The 20,366-nt window shown below is 36.6% G+C and overlaps 1 protein-coding gene across 2 annotated transcripts in view; it reads left to right on the forward strand.

Annotated features, from left to right (window-relative positions):
- CSTF3 (cleavage stimulation factor subunit 3) overlaps positions 1-20,366 on the forward strand; it is a 78,566-nt gene that overhangs the window by 46,440 nt on the left and 11,760 nt on the right. For both annotated transcript variants that reach the window (XM_055281977.2, XM_055281976.2), the window contains exons 4-15: positions 8,273-8,305; positions 8,674-8,771; positions 10,615-10,681; positions 10,762-10,796; positions 10,987-11,113; positions 13,476-13,553; positions 14,315-14,477; positions 16,907-17,016; positions 17,466-17,582; positions 17,852-17,926; positions 19,648-19,791; positions 20,207-20,309. In XM_055281977.2, the coding sequence (XP_055137952.1) occupies positions 8,273-8,305; positions 8,674-8,771; positions 10,615-10,681; positions 10,762-10,796; positions 10,987-11,113; positions 13,476-13,553; positions 14,315-14,477; positions 16,907-17,016; positions 17,466-17,582; positions 17,852-17,926; positions 19,648-19,791; positions 20,207-20,309 (1,150 nt within the window). The remainder of the gene's footprint in view (positions 1-8,272; positions 8,306-8,673; positions 8,772-10,614; positions 10,682-10,761; positions 10,797-10,986; positions 11,114-13,475; positions 13,554-14,314; positions 14,478-16,906; positions 17,017-17,465; positions 17,583-17,851; positions 17,927-19,647; positions 19,792-20,206; positions 20,310-20,366) is intronic.

Consider the following 20,366-nt stretch of genomic DNA (forward strand, 5'->3'; position numbering starts at 1 on the left):
TTCAACTTTCCTCATTGTTTACCTGCCAGGAAAACCTCAGTGGCATTCAGTAAGGTTTTCTGTGTGTCAGATTTAACTCTGCCTTTTTATGCCCTCTGTAATGGACCTTCACCATAATCAGCCAACTTATTTTTCCTATGCATATTCTTTTTTTCTTGCATGGATGTCCTCATTATTCCACCGAAAACTAAAGAAACTCCTGTTGTTTCATTGACTTGTACAGACTCCTTTTTTTCATTAATGGCCTGGATAACATCTGCTCAGTGAAGCTTTCCTTATTAACTCTAGTTTGCATGGAACACCTTTTCCTCTGAATCTTACAGGGCATAGAGCATACACAAAATAATTTAAACTTAAATTTAGTCCTTTATTGTTTCCGTCATTAGTTTTATGTTTTCAACTGGGTCATAAACTCTTTAATAGTTCAGGTCCACATCCCCACTTCCACTTGGTAAATCCTAAGGACACATGACAAATACTTTTTACTTGGCTTGGGAAAGTGGAAGACTAATTAATACCTAATGGTTAGTACAAGGAATTAAAATGAAAGTAAATTTAATCTAGATCCAAAGATAATCATAGTTTTGTTTAGCACATTTCAATTTTAATCATAATTAAACTATACTTCACAGTGGTCTATAATTTACACTCATTTTTGACAAGTAGTTCTGTGATATATTTAAGGGCCTGGGTAATTGAAAGTTTATAGGACATGAAGAGGTTGTGGCCAACCTGTTATATCTAAATCAGTATATATTATAGGTATACATTTGTATCTACATATTTATTTATATTTTTAATTTTATAGACAATCTCACCATGTTGCCCAGACTGGTCTCAAATTCCTGGCCTCATGTGAGTGACCCTCTCCCTTCAGCCTCCCAAAATGCTGAGATTATAGGCGTGAACTACTACACCTGGCATTTATATCTATATTTAATATGAAAATACAAATTGCAGAAACAATACAATTTGTCATAGGAAAATTAGGAAGTACAGATAAAGAAAATTATTCTTTAGGTAGTGGCTGCCTCCCAAAATATAACCAAAATATAATTCCATGAGTTATGACTTAGTTTAATCCACTACTTTATCTCCAGTGCTAGAAAAGGGCCTGCCACATAGTAGGCACATAATTATTTGTCAAATAAAAATGAATTTATTTGCAGACACTACTTTCCTGATTTCTGTACCTTAAAATTGGGAGTGGGTGGTGGAAAGGAGAATATTCAGCAACCACTCCAGCAGCTAACTTAAAAGCCTGTTTGTAGATCTTAAAATGTCATTCTTCAATATTTCCAAATTCCTTAAAACGACTTGTATTCTTTAATCTTCCAAGACATTTTTCAGGCTGCAGGGGATTAGAGAATAGCTGAAAAGAGTAGTGAAAAAGTAAATGAACAGGAGATGAATTTATATTTAGGATTCCATTTGCTTTCAGATTTCAGGATTTGGGCTAAGCTTTTTGGCTAATTAATACAAGTAGAATCAGACAGCTTCTCTGCATCTCAAGTTCAGTTTAAGATGATTGTCTTAAGTCCTAGAAAAGTTTATGTGCTATACTTTAGAAAAGATGCAGGGAACAAATTAGGAATGCGACTGCAATTCATTTATTCGTTTGTTCATCACATTGTGAACAACTACCATAAGAACTCACTTTAGATGGATCCTAGCCCTGCCTCTGCTATGTGCCCAGTACTGTCTGAAAACCTAAGTGTTGACTTGTCCCAAATGGTTATTGTGTGAAAACCTACACAAAGTATATAGAGACTTACTTTTTCCTTTAGATTATATAGCTTCTTGGTGTTCCTCTATAGAGTTATGTCAGGTTCATTTATTTATCAATTTTTTTTTTGAGACAGAGTTTTGCTCTTGTCCAGGCTGGAGTGCAATGGTGCAGTCTCGGTTCACTGCAACCTCCACCTCCCAGGTTCAAGCAGTTCTTCTGCCTCAGCCTCCCAAGTAGCTGGGATTACGGGCGCTTGCCACCACGCCCAGCTAATTTTTGTATTTTTAGTAGAGATGGGGTTTCACCATGTTGTCCAGGCTGGTCTCGAACTCCTGAACTCAGGTGATCCACCCACCTCAGCCTCCCAAAGTGCTGGGATTACAGGTGTAAGCCACTACACCCAGCCTCAAATATGTTTTTAAACCATTTCAAGTTAATTGTATAATGATTCTTATAACTGGTGATTTTAAAAACAGCATACTTTTTAAAACTTTCGATGTTATGGCATTTTTTTTTCCCCAAGGGATAAGGAAAAAAGTTGAATTTGAGGAAACCTGTCAAAATGCTGTTGACATAGAGTTTTATTTCTTTGGTCAGAAAAATGTGAATTTTGTCAGCATTTACATCAGCATTTCATAAAACATCCAATGAAGCATGAAATATGTTCCTAACATTAGGAAAAACTCATTTATTTTTGAACAACTGAATATCATGCTTTCTTTAGATCTCAATGTAAATATATTCCAGGGAAAGGACATGGCTAATCTAAACTGTTAAAAATAGATGTTAGTCAGAGTGTCATTAGATCTTTTCTGGCAAAGTTAACACTTTACAAAATTAAGTTATTAATTTTAACCTATTAAGTAATAGATGATCATTAGTTCCAATAATTTATCTGAGGACAGTTTTAGTTCCAAAAGATACGTGATGACCAATTAATGCTTGGGAAATAATTGTGGAAGTTAACAAAGGCCTGGAAATATGAAGTATTCAAAAGTATTGGGAAAAGATCTGTGTTTCCTCATCATGTTATACTTGTTTTACTCTCCCTAAGATAACCACTGATTTTTTTTTTAAACAGAGATGGGGTCTTGCTATGTTGCCCAGGCTGGTCTCAAACTCCTGGGCTCAAGAGATCCACTCACCTTAGCCTTCCAAAGTGCTGGGATTATAGGCATGAGCCACTGCACCTGGCTGATAACCACTGATTTGAATGTAATTAAGCTTAAAGGTTAATTGATCTTGATATTGCTATTCTAATTATCATACTCTTCTATTAAAAGGAAGTTGGCAATTTAAAAAATTTATTATTTTTTCTCAATAGACAGTTTTCATATCTTTGTAAAATTTGGATAATTCATTAAAAAGGTAATGTAATTGTATGACAAATTTTTGTGATAAACAGTATGTGTACCAGATAAGTATTTATTTGTTTTTTGTTTGTTTGTTTGTTTAGACAGGGTCTTGCTCTGTCACCTAGGCCGAAAATGTAATGGTGTGATCATAGCACACTGCATCCTTAAACTTCTGGGCTCAAGCAATCCTCCTACCTCAGCCTCCCAAGCAGCTGGGATTACAGGCATATGCCACCACACCTGGCTTAAAGTTAATTTTATTAAGAGCCTCTGTCATTGAAAATGATACACTACTTTTAATAGATTAAATATAAGCAAGTCTTAGTAAGTTTTGCAAAATTATTTGTATGCATATAATGGTCTTTATTTATTTACTTATTTTGAGACAAAGCCTCACTCTGTTGCCCAAGCTGGAGTGCAGTGGTGCAATCTCTGCTCACTGCAACCTCCTGGGTTCAAGTGATTCTCCTGCCTCAGCCTCTCGAGTAGCTGGGACTACAGGCATGCGCCACCATGCCCAGCTAATTTTTGTATTTTTAGTAGAGGCAGGGTTTCGCTATGTTGGCCAGGCTGGTCTTGAATTCCTGGCCTCAAGCAATCTGCCCGCCGTGGCCTCCCAAAGCGCTGGGATTACAGGTGTGAGTCACAGCACCCGGCCTATAATGGTCTTTAAATGGAGACATTTTCTATTGATTAATGGCAGGAAGTTGTGAAAATCCCAAATGTCAAAACAAAGTAATCTTAAGTATCAAGAATTTTTTCTTTTAGAATTTAAACCAGGCTTTCATTATCAGGTAGAATGGATTCCTGTACAAATACACATAACTATGAAAAATATATTTAAGAATACTTATAGATAAGATGTTTTCATATAAATATTAGTAAGTAATACATAGGATAGTAATCTTTTAAAGAAGGAAAATGGACTAGTGGTGGGATGGCTAAAGACAGGGTATTGGTGTGCTAGTCTCACCAACAATGCCATTTGAATATGGCCTGCACTTTTCCTCTGCATCAAATGGGCCAATTATAGTAACACCATTGCTCTTTCTGGCTACTTGGTTTACATAGTTCTGTTTAGAGAAGATATAATGAAAAGTTATACTCCTTTAGTTCATAGCTTTGTTGACTAGTATGATTTATGGGCACCTGGAACATCTAGATGCTTTGTATTCTTTTTAATTCTTGATAACCCTTTGAAATGGATGTTACTATCATTCCCATTTTATAGGTGGAAAAGCTGATACTGTAAGAGAGGAAGTAATTAATGCAATATGATCAAATTCTTTTCATTTTGTCACACTGCAGATTTAATCTCCAAAGCACATTGATGATTTTTTTTTTTTTTTTCCACACAGAATTTCGCTCTTGTCACCCAGGCTGCAGTGAAATGGCACAATCTCAGCTCACTGCAACCTCCACCTCCTGGGTTCAAGTGATTCTCCTGCCTCAGCCTCCCGAGTAGCTGGGATTATAAGCGTGCACCACCTTGCCCAGCTAATTTTTGTAGTTTTAGTAGAGACGGGGTTTCATCACATTGGCCAGGCTGGTCTCGAATTCCCGACCTCAGGTGATCTGCCGGCCTCAGCCTCCCAAAGTGCTGGGATTACAGGCATGAGCCACTGTGCCTGGCCAATGATTTTTAAAAGTATTTTTTTAATGAATGATGTTTAAAAAAATAATGAGATTATAGCTATTGTGGTAAGGCCACCAGTACCAGCTCTGTAGACGGTCTCTCAAATAATATTTACTGGTTGCATTAGTGAATGACAATCAGTGGCCACGTACTAGAGATCAGAGAGTTTTTCTGTATTAGTCAAAAGTGTCTTTCTACAAACATTTATTGGGCTAATACCAATTTACCAATTAAAGAAATAATTGATGAATCCAAGATATAGGACCACTTTGTTGGGGAGGGGTATGTAAAATTTGGTTATTTCGTAGATACACATAATAGACATAATTTTTACTGAAATGCATAGATGATAGTAAAGTCTTTTTTCTTGTCTCTATTTTTGCATCCACCCATATCACCCTGCCAACCACAATTATGTTTAACAACCTTGTGGGTATTCCTTATTTTTCTCTATGCTAATATACATAAACATATATAGGATTTATTTTTATTTATTTTCTAAAGATAGATTATATAAATTTTACTATCTTTTCATTCAATAAGATCTTGTGGCAATCCCTCCCAATTACCTGTTAAAGCTGAATACATAATATTCCATGATGTGAATGCATCATAATTTATTAAACTATTTCCCCACTGGTGGACATTTGATTTTTAAACTGTTTTTGCTACTGCAAAGTTTATAGTAAGTAACCTTGTACAATTACCTCTCTATTCTGTTGCTTTTATTTTTATTTTATTTTTTTAGATGGAGTCTCACTCTTGCCTGGTCTGGAGTGCAGTGGCGCGATATCAGCTCACTGCAACCTCCGCTTCCCGGGTTCAAGTGATTCTCCTGCCTCAGCCTCCCGAGTAGCTGGGATTACAGGCGCCGGCCACTATGTCCAGCTAATTTTTTTGTATTTTTAGTAGACATGGGGTTTCACCATGTTGACCAGGCTGGTCTCGAACTCCTGACCTTGTGATTTGCCCGCCTCGGCCTCCCAAAGTGCTGGGATTACAGGCGTGAGCCACCATGCCCGGCCTGCTTTTATTTTTATAGGATAGATCCTAGGACTGGAATTCCTGCATCAAAAGATACATTTTTTTTTTTATTAGAATAGCTGTTACTAATGGCTTTTCAAAAATGCTGTAACAATTCATATTTCCTCCAGCTGTGTATGAAGTGCCTTTTCATTACATGGCTTCAGTAGTGTTAATACTTTTGTAAGTTTTTACCATTCTAATGGTTTTTAAGTAATATCTATTATTTTAATTTGTCTTTCCTACATTGGAAGTTTACACATTGTCATATAGCTTTTAACCATTTACATTTTCTCTTCTGGGAATTAACTATTAATATTCTATGCCTATTTTCCCAATGGGTAGCTTTGGTTTTCCTGACCAGTTGTGTGAACTGTATATAATCTCAACTGCACCTAGGAAGCTGGTGATTTAAATTCATCCTACTTTATTCCTACTCTATTTACCTCTACTAAGCCAAGCAGCCAAATGCAAGGAAGCCTCTGGTTCTATGGGAATCTCAAAGAAGAGGCCCAGTAGAAGGCCTAGGGAAAGGACTAAGAAGCTGACCCATAGAAAATTTGGAAACCCTCAAATGTCTTTACCCCAGACGAATGTTGACATCAGCCTGGCCTCTTGGCTGAGTCCTCCCTACTCTTGAGTAGAGATTTCTTTCTGGTTTCTTGGCAGAGGGCTAGCAGCAGCTTGTTTGCTGCCTACACCTGCTACACAGCTGTCATGGTAGAGAAGGGTCAATTTCTACTACTTCAGGACTGCCAACACAGCTTCAGTGAATAGACGGGAAAAAATAACAGCACATCTGAAGGATCCACCAACCAGAAAGGAATATAAACTAAAACTATCAGGTCCTTAATAAAATAGAGCTGCTAGAGGAGAAATACAACTGGAACAAAGTAATATGAACACAGGATTCAAAGTGCTATATTAAAAACTCTGGAGTCAAAAACCATTATGTATGAACCAAATACAGTAATAGGCTAAGTGGAAGAGAATAGTCACATGGAGCCCTAAATGAATTGCCTGGAGAATCTACTGGACAAACCATTTTAACACCTTGAGCAAAAATTCAAAGGAAGGGTAAAGATAACAGATTTCAAGGATGGAACCAGGAGATCTAACGTATATAGTTCTAGAAGGAGAAAAAGGAACAAAAAGAAGAGAGACACTTATTCTTGACCTAAAAAAAGCCCTGAGTATATGGGTTCAAAGGGCATGCTGAGTTCCAAGCAGATTTTGTGGTAATAAAAATAAATGATAGTTACTCAGTGCTCAACCTGCTAGGCAATATTCTAAAGGCTTCACATTTATTAACTCATTGAGTCCTCAGAATAGCCCTAACAAAGTAGGTACTATTATCCCCCTTAATCAGCTGAGGGAAAAAGAGGTTAAGTAGATAGCCAGATTGTGAACCTAAGAGGTCTAACTCCAGAGCCTTGATTGAACTGCTTCAAAGTACAAAGACCTGTGTTTAAGTGTGTGCTAAAATTTATGAACTCTAAAGATCAAGATAAAAAAGTCCAGAAGAGAACAAGTTATCAGCAAAAGCAAAAGAGACTGTCATCAGCAGTCTCATCTATAGCAGTTTAAGCCATAAAACTGGGAATACTACTCTATTACTGTACTACTTGAGATAAAAGGACCAAAACTTCTCTAATCAGCCAAAATATTTATTTACCTATCTGGGTGAAACAGATTTGCTGATTAACACAGTTGAGCACCTAACCCCACCCACTCTGTGATGAAAATACTCAAAAGAGAAATCTAATAGTATTTAATCTTGGTCTTTGCACATGCTATTTCTCCTGTCTGGAATAACTCTTCCCTTTCTTCACCAAATAGCCCAGATTGTCCTAGAAAAAGTTGTCTTTTTCCCGGAAATCTTTTGCAGTTCCCCAAGTCTAAGTCTTTTGCTCTTCCAAAATGCTGTACCACCCAGAACTTTCTTCATTTTAGCACTTAACCGTAATATCTTACAATGACCTTCCACTTCGTTGTCTTATTTTCCCCATAAGATTGTAAGCTCTATGAGGGCAGGGGCAGACCTGTCTTGTTCACAGTGGTAGCCCCCACGCTTAGCACAATATCTGCAATATAGTAGGTTGATGGTGTGACTGAATGTTTATATGTAGTCCAAATTTGCAGATCTTTTTTGCCGCTCAGATTGTTCTGGTAGCTCTTCAGGGAAAGGAAAGCCTTAAGTTTTTCTTCAGTGGATACATCCTACTCAGGTAGACCTATCGGGTGTGTATATATTTCTATATTCATCTCATGACTATTTTACAGAATTTTATTAAATTCACAAAATTTGTATGTAAATGAATGTATGAAAATCCATATAGATTCAATTTACACAGGTATATTTACAATGCATTTTATCCATGTTTGCTTCACACTTCTGTTATTTTTGAAGAATAAAATTAGTAAGAAAGTATAAGGATGAATTTGCAAAGTTGGTTAAAAATTGGTCAGAAATTCAGATTGATGCTCTAAAAAATAGTATTAATTCTATATTTTTCCATTTCTCTTCAGATTAAAGCTAAAAATTATGACAAGGTTGAAAAGGTGAGTCCTCAAATACTTTGAATTTTATATTGAAGTTTAACTTAAAACCTAGTATGTGTAAGACAAATATAGTAAAATGTTAATAATAATTGAATCTAGATAGTGATTTTTTACAAGTTAATTGTACTTATTCAACTTTTTTATATGCTTGAAAATGTTCATCATAAAAATTTTGGAAAAGGAAAAGAAAATAATTATACTCCCCTGACAAATCATGAGAAGCTGAAAATGGGGAAATTATTTGTCTTTTATTTATAAGAGATAAATTCATAAAGGGAGCTGAATTTGTGTTTTTAATGTTCCATTTCATCTGTGTCCATGTGAAATTTATGTAACTGGATTCTGATAATATATTCTTGTATTTAAAGCTATTTCAGAGATGCCTTATGAAGGTTTTGCACATTGATTTATGGAAGTGTTATCTTTCATATGTCCGAGAAACCAAGGGTAAACTACCAAGTTACAAGTAAGTGAAACCAGGATCTTAAGAATGCAAGTCATCTCTAGGCACACAGTTAATCCCACATAAACTCACACCTTCTGTTAGCTCCAAGTGGGAAGAAATAGCAGGATTTGAAAAGTCAGGATTTCCTAAGAAATTAGTAACCTTGAAAAAAGTGCTTCAAAGAAAATCACTGGCATGAGTCTTACTCTGGAGAATTGAATCGCCCAAGCCCTGTCTATACTGAAACACTGTATATTTGCAACACCAAACCACTTTGTTGACAGACTTGTCAAATTTTTTCAAAAACCATCTTCATACTTGTGGTAGTACCACTTTTGTCAGGTCACAATGCAATGTGCTACTTAAATGATCTAAGGGGTCTCTGACAATTGTAGTGATATAAGGGATCTCTGACAATTGTATTGTGAAGTTGCCATCCCCACTCCGAATTATACCCACCTCCCCATCTTTGCCAAATCTAAATAATAGACCTTCTTCTGAGGTGCCATTTTTCTATACAACAGGCAAGTTATGTCTGTTACTAAAATTCTATCTTTATTGTCTTTTCCTGATTATACTTTTTGTTATGATTTTTGTGTTTTGAGACAGAGTTTCAGCTCTGTCGTACGGGCTGGGGGGCAGTGGCATAATCACGGGTTCACCGTAGCCTCAACCTCTTGGGCTCAAGCGATCCTCCCACCTCAGCCTTCGAAGTAGATGGGACTACAGGCAAGAGCCACCACACCTGGCTGATTTTTTTTCTATTTTTTTGTAGAGATAGGGTCTCCTTATGTTTGAGACTCCAAAGATAGCAGGGTCTCAAGCATAAGCTAATGTCCCTAGGCTGGTCTCAAACTATTGAGCTCAAGCAATTCTCCTGCCTCAGCCTCCCAAAATGCTGGAATTACAGGCATAAACCACCACACCTGGTCTGTTTATACTTTATTGTCTTATATTGAAGTGGAAGTTCTTTTTCCCTAATGTACCCTTTACATTTTAACATAAGTTGCATTTTAATAAAACTAGACTTTCCATATTTCTACATTTTACTTTAGAGCTAATAGATCTTAATGTCTCATTAATGAGAGAACCACAAATTTCCACATTTGAATCTGCTATGTATAGAATTATGCAACTTAAAGGATATAAAGATACGTAAGACATGAGCCTTATTTTTGATAAGCTCACAAGCAGTAGATAAAGGCAACAATTTATGATATTGACAAGCTTAACATCAAAGAACAACTTTATATACTTACAAAGATGTCTTTAATTTTTGTTTATAGAGAATGTTCAAATGTTGTTCTGATCCTGTGATCAGAAGTTACGTTTTAGTTACATATACATTATTTATTTATTTATTTATAGAGGCGAGGTCTCACTGTGCTGCCCAGGCTTGTCTCCGACTCCTGGCCTCAGATGATCCTCCTGCCTCAGCCTCCCAAAGCATTGGATTACAGGAATGAACCACCACGTCTATCTTCAAATAATAATTTATTTTTAATTTTTTTTAGAGACAGGGTCTTGCTCTGTCACCCAGGCTGAAGTGTAATGGTGCAAACATAACTCACTGTAACCTTGAAATCCTGGGTTTAAGCAATCCTCCCACCTCAGCCTTCCGAGTAGCTAGGATTACAGGTGCATGCCACCATGCCCAGCTAATTTTTTTAATTTTTATTTTTTTAGAGACTGGGTTTTGCTATGTTGCACAGGCAGGTCTTGAATTCCTGGTCTCAAGTGATCCTTCTGCCTCGGCCTCCCAAAGCAATGGGATTACGGGCATGAGCCACCATGTCTGGCCTAATTGTAGATAAATTTTAATAACAAAAAAATTTAAAAACCACGTCTTTCATGTTCATTTCAGAGAAAAAATGGCTCAAGCATATGACTTTGCACTGGATAAAATTGGAATGGAAATTATGTCCTATCAGGTAGAGTTAACACTTTTTAATATATGCACTTAAATGTAAAAATACCAAGAAAGATATTAACATTTTATTTTATTTCTTAGATTTGGGTGGATTACATCAATTTCCTAAAAGGCGTGTAAGTATTTGTATAGTTTTTTTTATATATAAACAGTTGATTTAGCTAAAATATAATTTTTAGTTCTTTGAGAAATCTCCATACTATTTTCCATAGAGTTGTTCTTTGGGTAGATATCCAGTAGTGAGATTGCTGGGTTGAATGAGATGTAGTTATAATATAATTGATGGCATTTCTTATCCAATCTCAGGGAAGCTGTAGGATCTTACGCAGAAAATCAAAGAATAACAGCTGTCCGAAGAGTTTATCAACGAGGTTGTGTTAATCCGATGATCAATATTGAACAACTCTGGAGAGACTATAACAAGTATGAAGAGGTAAATTAGGTCAGAGTAGTTGTTTATTATAAACCAAGCCATTTTAATTTTTATGCATTGTGGATTTGTAGATTATTGCCTTTCTGTATCAGTGTTACACATTTTTTTATTGAGTGTAATGAAAGCACTATAATGTTTTTGCAAGGTTTTGAGAGTCTCCATATTAGTGTTATTTTTTAGAGGATACTCTGAAGAACAATAGTTCTTATAAAACTATTTTTATTCTTTGCTAAGCCATATCCACACATTCATACACACACATACACATTGTCATTGACCTATAAAACAGTACCTTTTGAGAATTATGTTTCCAATAGTACCTTTTGGGAATTATTTTTTAGTTGCTGTGCACCTCTTTCACCTGATTACAGTGATGTGATTATTGGTTTGAATTTGTGAGGTGTGTGGCTACAATCCAAGATCTTTGTGTTATTGGTATCTGCTTTTAATAACTGAGCTAATCAATCTGAATACATAAATACACATGCCAAATAAGCTCTAGCATTAGCATTAAAAGGAAGTTCCTTGGCTGGACATGGTGGCTTACACTTGTAATCCCAGCACTTTGGGAGGCCAAGATGGAAGGATTGCCTGAGCCCGGTAGTTTGAGACCAGCCTGGGCAAGATGGTGAGAGCCCGTCTCTAAAGAGAAAAAAAGAAAGTTCTTCGTATGTATATTGTGATTTGGAAGAACTATATAGGGTAGTGAAATTGTTCCCTTACAGGCATCAGCTGTGGTTTTCAAACTTTATGGTTTTTGGATTTTAACAGTTATTGAAGATCACAAAGAATTTTTTATTTTTATTCTTTTGAGACAGGGTTTTACTCTGTCACCGAGGCTGGAATGCAGTGGCACAATCACAGCTCACTGCAGTTTCAACTTCCTGGGCTCAGGTGATTCTCCCACCTCAGCCTCCCAGGTAGCTAAGACTACTGGCATGCGCCCCACTCTCAAGCTAATTTTTTGTAGAGATGGGGTTTCTCCATGTTGCTCAGGCTGGCCTTGAACTCCTGAGCTCAAGCAATTCGCCTCCCAAAATGTTGAGATTACAGGCACGAGCCACCATGCCTGGCCAAAAACTGTATTTTCCAAAACAAAAAATGTAGTGAGAAGAGTGGCATTCTTTTATATTTTCACAAATCTCTTTCATATCTAGTTTAATAGAAAACACCTGGATTTTCATATCTGCTTCCATTTAGTGTGTTATAATACTAAATGTCATGTAGCCTCTGTAAAACTCCTGTATTTTATGAGAGAGGCAAATAATGTCTTAGTATTATAATGACAACTATTTTGATCTCATGGACTCCCTGAAAGGGTCTTAGAATCCTTGGAGTACTCACTGAGTGGTAGTGTTTATCTTTCCTTGCTACTTCTGTTTGTCTTTTTAAAAAGTGTTACACAACAGAACTAGTTAGAAAAGGGCTATTAGCCAGGTGTGATGGCTAATGCCTGTAATCCCAGCACTTTGGGAGGCTGAAGCGGAAGGATTGCCTGAGGCCAGCCCAGGCAACATAGCAAGACTACGTCTCAACAAAAAAAAATTTTTTTAATTAGCCAGACCTGGCAGGGCAGACCTGTAGTCCTATGTCTGAGGCAGGAGGATTACTTGAGCCCAGGAGTTCAAGGTTCCAGTGAGTTAGGATGGCACCACTGCACTCTAGCCTGGGTGACAGAGGAAGACTCTGTCTATAAAAAAGAAAAAGAAAAAGAAAAGGGCTATCAAAGTCAAGCCATGGATATCCACCCAGATGAATCTGTACCTCTTTTTTTTTTTTTTTGAGATGGAGTCTTGCTCTGTCGCCCAGGCTGGAGTGCAATAGCACGATCTCGGCTCACTGCAACCTCTGCCTCGCCATTTCAAGCAATTCTCCTGCCTCAGGCTCCCAAGTAGCTGGGATTACAGGCGCACACCACCACACCCAGCTAATTTTTTTGTATTTTTAGTAGAAACGGGGTTTCACCATGTTGGCCAGGCTGGTCATGAACTCCTGACCTCAAGTGATCCACCCAACTCGGCCTCCCGAAGTGCTAAGATTACAGGCATGAGCCATGTCATTTTTTTTCAGTAGAATCTTATATGAAATTATTGACCCTTTTCAAATGATTCTATCTTTAAAAGTTCCTGATAAATGGAAACTTACTGCCAGCTCATAAGACATAAGCACATCCTCCTTGATCTTTGCAGTGTATAATGTGATTGAACCTTTTTTCCCTGCTTTTCATGAGCTGTATGAACCTTTATTAAACAAGAAATCTTTTAAAATAAAAATTTAGTTATTTAGTAAATGAATAAATTAACTGTATTGTGCTAATTTTTAAGAAACTATACTTAATTTTAAAATATTTTTGTTTTTCTAGGGTATCAATATTCATTTAGCTAAAAAAATGATTGAAGATCGGAGTAGAGATTATATGAATGCTAGACGTGTAGCAAAGGTATGTAATTCCATCAGGCTATTTTAATGATTATTATGAGTCTGTTGTTTACAGCAGAGCTTTCCCTGTCTGGTATTACTCTTGATATTTTCAATCATTAGCAATCTTAACAGCAATTAATTGCAAAGTCTGAGGAGATGACATATTTGAAATATCTCTTTGTAAGAACAAAATATAATAAATTGGGTTTAGAAGAAATTGTTTTTAAAAATATGGAAACAGGACATAGAGAGAGACAAGGCTCTACTTAGAATTGATGAAGTAATTCTTTTCCCTCTATTATTTGGGTTTGTCTGAATATTGTATTACTCTGTGGTCTAATAACATAGCTCTCAGGGACACATTTTGATTGTGTGCATACCTTTCCATTCATTGACACTCTTAGAAGTTAGGAAAAATAGCCCATTAATACAAACTATTGAAATTTTAAAAGACAGACAGTTTCTCCAAAGATGGCAATAATAATGCCACCAGATCTTCAATCCTATTGATCTGTCAACTGTTATATCCTGGAAAGTAACCTCCTAGATCACTTATAGAGAGGGCCCATGGGTGTTTTGTTCACCCACTCCTGGGAACCCGTTCTTGAGTGGGTAATACTCTTATCTTTCTCTCTACTCTTAAATAGTTTTTAGATTATATTAACAAAGTGGTATTTGGAAAAAGCAGGCATTTTGAACAGTCTTCCAAATGGATCTACCCCATCCCCCATATATCTGAGTTGTTCCTGGCTCACCAAAGAATTCTAAATCCTTGTCTAGGAATATGAGACAGTAATGAAAGGCTTGGACCGTAATGCTCCCTCGGTGCCTCCTCAGAATACTCCTCAAGAAGCTCAACAAGTAGATATGTGGAAGAAATATATACAGTGGGAAAAGAGCAACCCTCTTCGTACAGAGGATCAGACGCTTATAACAAAAAGAGGTAACAAGATTAACCCTCATGGGACTTCAGTTACATGTATGTTAGGCCACTTGGTATCCCCATAGGTTACTAAAATTTTTTTACCCCTTATCTTTTTTTCTTTTGTTTTTCAGATTCAGTAATTCCTATAGATCTATCTCCATATTCACTGAACCTTTGTTTTCATCATATGCAGTCTGTAATTAAGCCCATCCAGTGAACGCTTTATTTCAAATACTATATTTTTCAATTCTATAAATTTCCATTTTAGAAATTTTTTATTTTTTATATTTCCTTTTTATGGTGTCCATTTCTTAGTTGAGATTCCTTGTGTGTTCATTACCATCTTTTTCTTTGTTTCTTTGAACATATTTATAACAGTAGTTATAAAGTCCTCATCTGCCAGTTCCAACATCTGGGCCTTCAACCACCATGGAGTTTATTTTCTTTGATTGCTTTTTCTCTTGATTGTGGTTTACATTTTTCTATTTCCTGTTTAAATTTTTTCTTTTAGATATTGTACAAATGTACAAATGAAACATTGTAAAGACTGTAGATTGTGTCATCTTCCTCTGAAGAATGTTGTTTTATTTTAGCAGGAAGTTAAATATTACTGTCAGATTACTTGGACTTTGTGGAGCCTTGGTTTTATACTATGAAGAGAGGTCTGTTTTAGTTTTACTGTTAATCTCAGATTAAATACCTTATTCTTGGGACATAGTCTTTACTCCTAAGACAATGAAAAGTCTAAGGTGTTTACCCCAACCATCTAATTGGATGGGACTTAAATTCTAAACTTCATCTCCCTTAGTTGCTGAGGTATCTATTCAACTCTTTCCGCCTTCCAGCTTTTTTTCTGCTGGTCTGTTTGTATTCTTCCCTGTGTATGTACATTTTAGGGATCAGCTGAGGATCTGAGAACATTTATGCCCAGATTTTCAGGCTCTGGCTTTCTCCTTTTGGGGATGTCTCCTCAATTTCCAGCTGCTCTCATAGGCCAGAACTCCATGTTACTTCAAGACAGTAAGACTGCAGCATTATGACTTGAGTTCTAGCTATCCCAGAAGTGCACAACATGGGCATGCGTTTGAAGGGAAAAGCCATATTTAAATATGGATCTCACCTAGTGTTATTCTGTCTTTTTAAGGGCTCAATCTGCTTCTTTTGGTCATTTCCAGTACGTTTAGATAGTTGCTTTTGTGTTTGTTTATAATTTTTACTTGCTGAGGGGTGGTCTGATACAAACTACTCTGCCAGTGCCAGACTCTTAATTTGGAGCTTTATTGAATTCCTCAATCTTGTCTTGCTGTCTTACTTGTAGGTCTTTGCAAATATTGTTTCCTTTGCCCACTCCATTTTTGTATCTACCCCATCCTTACTCCACTTCACTTATTTGCCTCTGACCAGCTTCATCCCTTCTTCAGGTGGTGTGTTAGATGTCAGTTCCTTAGTGAAGACTTTCTTGAGTCCCTAAACTATGTTAAGTCCTGCTGCTGTAAGTTTTCAGAGTATACTGTACTTTTATCATCATAATACTTTTGATCTTTGCTTTCTGTCTATCCTCCCCATATACTGCAGACTTCTTGAATATAGGAAGTCTTATTCACTGGTATATTCACCGTGCCTTCCACATTCCCTGGCATATAGTTGATGCTCAATAAGTATTAACTTAGGCTGGGTGCAGTGGCTCACATCTGTAATCCCAGCACTTTGGGAGGCTGAGGCGGGAGGATTGCTTGAGCCTGGGGGTTCAAGACAAGCCTTGGCAACATGGTGAAACCCCGTCTCTATACAAGATTTTTTTTTTTTTTTGAGACAGAGTCTTGCTCTGTCGCCCAGGCTGGAGTGCAGTGGCGCGATCTCCACTCACTGCAAGCTCTGCCTCCCGGGTTCATGCCATTCTCCTGCCTCAGCCTCCAGAGTAGCTGGGACTACAGGCACCCACCACCACGCCCGGCTAATTTTTTGTATTTCAGTAGAGACAGGGTTTCACCACGTTAGCCAGGATGGTCTCGATCTCCTGACCTCGTGATCCGCCCGCCTCGGCCTCCCAGAGTGCTGGGATTACAGATGTGAGCCACTGCACCCGGCCACAAGATTTTTAAAAATAAGCCAGATGTGGTGGCACACACCTGGTCTCAGCTACTTGGGAGGCTGAGGCAGGAAAACCACTTGAGCCCAGGAGGTCGAGGCTGCAGTGAACCATATTTGTGCCACTGCACTCCAACCTACGTGACAGAGACCCTGCTTCCAAAAATAAAAAAAAATTAATAAGTGATGGATAGATGGAGGGAGCTTGGATGGATGATGGTGCCAGAAATCACTAAAGCTTTTTATTTCTAATTATCATTAATTTTTGAGGATCCTAATTTGGTTATGATATTTATATTGATAGTTTTACAAATAATAATTATTTTAATTGAATGTTGTTTGTTAATTTCTTCCCTTAGTTATGTTTGCTTATGAACAGTGCCTGCTTGTGCTGGGCCATCACCCTGATATTTGGTATGAAGCTGCCCAGTATCTTGAGCAGTCAAGTAAACTGCTCGCAGAAAAGGGAGTAAGTGTTCCTTCCCTATCCCCACTTTGATATTTTTGTGGTTTTGATATAGCAGTGATTTACTGAAAAATATAACTGAATTTTGGTAATAAAGCATAAGTATTGAAAATTTAAGCTTACGTTCATATGAATCTTAGTGACACATATAATTAGACCTCCTTAGAATTAAAATAAACTGGCAGTTTTTTAACGTATCAAAGTGATGAATCATTTAGAGTACTTGCATGGTTATTTTGTAAGTTAAAATAATGAAGGGAGTTTTTGGAATTTTTTTAGAATCCAGAAATGCATATGTGTTTATGTATGTGTGTATGTGGATACATATATGTGTGTGTACATACATGTATGCTTTCTTAGACACATAAATAAAATAAAGTAACTTTATTAATTTTATTCTCTCACAACTATATTAAAATTATTGAAGATGAGCTTTCTTTTTTTTCTCCTAGGATATGAATAATGCCAAATTATTTAGTGATGAAGCTGCTAATATATATGAAAGAGCCATAAGCACTTTATTGAAGAAGAATATGCTTCTTTATTTTGCATATGCAGATTATGAAGAGGTAAGTAAAAATGTTTAGAGCCTTCTTATAATTCAATTTTTTAGTGCAGGACTGAACTTTTTTTCTGGCTGCTTGTTTGCCAGGCATATTGCTTTTGGTAGACAGAGATGATGCCAAATGAACAGTTATTAGTTGTCAGCTTATACTATATTTATGCTCAATGGAGATGCCATTGGGGGTGGGAGGTTATAGCCTTTGGATTCCTTAGAGCTCAAATCCTGCTTATTTATGACCATATGTTGATATTCACTTTTTCTGTACCACCTTAGAGTCGCATGAAATATGAAAAGGTTCACAGTATATATAACAGACTTCTGGCAATTGAGGATATTGACCCCACCTTGGTGAGTAACTTTACAAATCTTTTTTTCCACCTTTACAGTCTTATCTAACAAAAAATAATTTAAATTTATATACAATAAAATTCACTGTTTTTGTTGTATAGTTCTATTAATCTTGACAAATAACTTTGAGTCATGGGATCCCTACCACAATTAAGATAGAAAATACCTCCACCATCCTCCAAAAATTCCCTCATGTGACCCCTTTGTAGATATAACCCTTCTCTCTGCCCTTACCTCTGACAATTACTGATCTGTTTTCTGCTAGAATTTTTTCTTTTTAATGCAGCAGTATAAAATAGATACAGAGGCACTTTCTCTAACACTTTCTTTGTGATCATGGTTTGAAGCCACTTTATGCCACAGAATTGTTGCTTAATAAATATTTCTTTTTAAATGAGGCAGGAGAAACCGACATCCTGGGAAGAAATTAGACTGAAACTCACTTTATGCTAAATCCTGCTCTATCATAGTGATTTTCAAAGCCCCAAGTGCAAAAGTGCAGTGATGCTCTCCCATTGGGAGAGGAAGGGGACAGGCTTGTGGGTGTGTCTCTAGAACCTCTGCCTCAAGTCAGTTATAGCTACACTACTTTTTCTTGTTAACGATTCATATTGGAATTCCACTGCTATAATTCCTACATTCATCATCTTATAATTCATTCCACAAACGTATCTGGCAAATATATTGCTGGAGTCTATGCATTGTGCTAGACTCCAGCAACATTAATGACAAGCTAGATGAAATTCCTTTTCTTGAGGAACTCATAGTCCATCCATCCATCCATCCATAAAAACTGGGTAATATAGCTAGACATTATCAATACTGGGCAAACCAGGACCCTACTAATTAGTCATTTGTTCACTAAACAAAACTGCATACTCATGATGTGCTGGACACTCTGTAGGTGCTGGGTATAAAATGGCTCATAGTTTATCTGTGAAGTTCTATTATATGTTGTTTTGAAAATAGAGTAGTGGGCTTTTAAAAAGAAACCAAGAAAATGTGAAGTTAAACATGTATTGCAGGCTGGGCACGGTAGTTCACACCTGTAATCCCAGCACTTTGGGAGGCTGAGGCAGGCGGATCACAAGGTCAGGAGATTGAGACCAGCCTGGCTAAAATGGCGAAACCCTGTCTCTACTAAAAATACAAAAATTAGCCGGGTATGGTGGCGTATGCCTGTAGTCCCAGCTACTCGGGAGCCTGAGGCAGGAGAATGGCTTGACCCCAGGAGGAAGAGGTTGCAGTGAGCCAAGATCGCACCACTGCACTCCAGCCTGGGCAACGGAGCAAGACTCCGTCTCAAAAAAAAAAAAAAAAAAAACATGTATTGTAAAATGTGCTTGTATTAAACCAACCTTTGAGTTTTTTAGATATTGGCATTCATTAATGGAGTATGTTCTAGTAGTGTCACACTTTTCACTCTTACACTTTAATTTACATATTCTAGAATTAGATAATGGTGATGATTGCACAACCTTGTGAATATATTTAAAACCACTGAATTGTAAAGGGTGAATTTTGTGGTATGTGAATTATATCTCAATAAAAAACAAATTAATTTGCATGCATCTCTAATACCAGAAAAAAATTAGCTTGTGGATTTAAATAGAATATTATCTAAATTCCTACTTTTTAATTTATTGGGTACTGAGGATTGCTTTCTTATGCAGGAAACATACTGCCTAATTTGTAGAACACAAATACTTTCTTTTGCATAGGTATATATCCAATATATGAAATTTGCACGGAGAGCAGAAGGCATCAAATCTGGAAGAATGATATTTAAAAAAGCAAGAGAAGATACCAGAACCCGCCACCATGTCTATGTTACTGCAGCACTCATGGAATATTACTGTAGTAAGGTAAATACTGAAATACAAGTGTAAAGGTAAAACAACTTCCTTCATCTGAGGTTCGTAAAAGAAAGGTGATTTTAGCTTCTGTCATTAAGCTTTTATTGCTCCATTTTGTAAAGGCAGTCTAAGTGTATCTGTGTAAAATTATATGGAGCATCATCTAAATCCCCAACTACTTGCTAATTTATGCTTCATTAATCACTATATTTCTAATTTGTGCTTTATTAATCACTGTATTAATCACTCTTTAGTGATTTCTAATCACTAAACTCCTTTGAATAGTTTCTAGCTCAGCAATTTTTACTTAACATTTTAATTTCTTTTAGTTCTTATGTATTTTGTCATATTTAGGTATAATTTTAATATTCTTTTAAGTGTTTTATCTGACTTTCATGGAAATCTGTACTTTCTTTACTTGTAGGACAAATCTGTTGCCTTTAAGATTTTTGAGCTGGGGCTAAAAAAATATGGAGACATTCCAGAGTATGTCCTGGCCTATATTGACTATCTTTCTCACCTCAATGGTAGGTTGATTCTAGAATCTATAATGGTTACTTAATATTAAACCATCTGAAATTATG

The sequence above is a fragment of the Symphalangus syndactylus genome, chromosome 6, assembly GCF_028878055.3.
Source record: "Symphalangus syndactylus isolate Jambi chromosome 6, NHGRI_mSymSyn1-v2.1_pri, whole genome shotgun sequence".
In the NCBI taxonomy this organism is placed as follows: Eukaryota; Metazoa; Chordata; class Mammalia; order Primates; family Hylobatidae; genus Symphalangus; species Symphalangus syndactylus.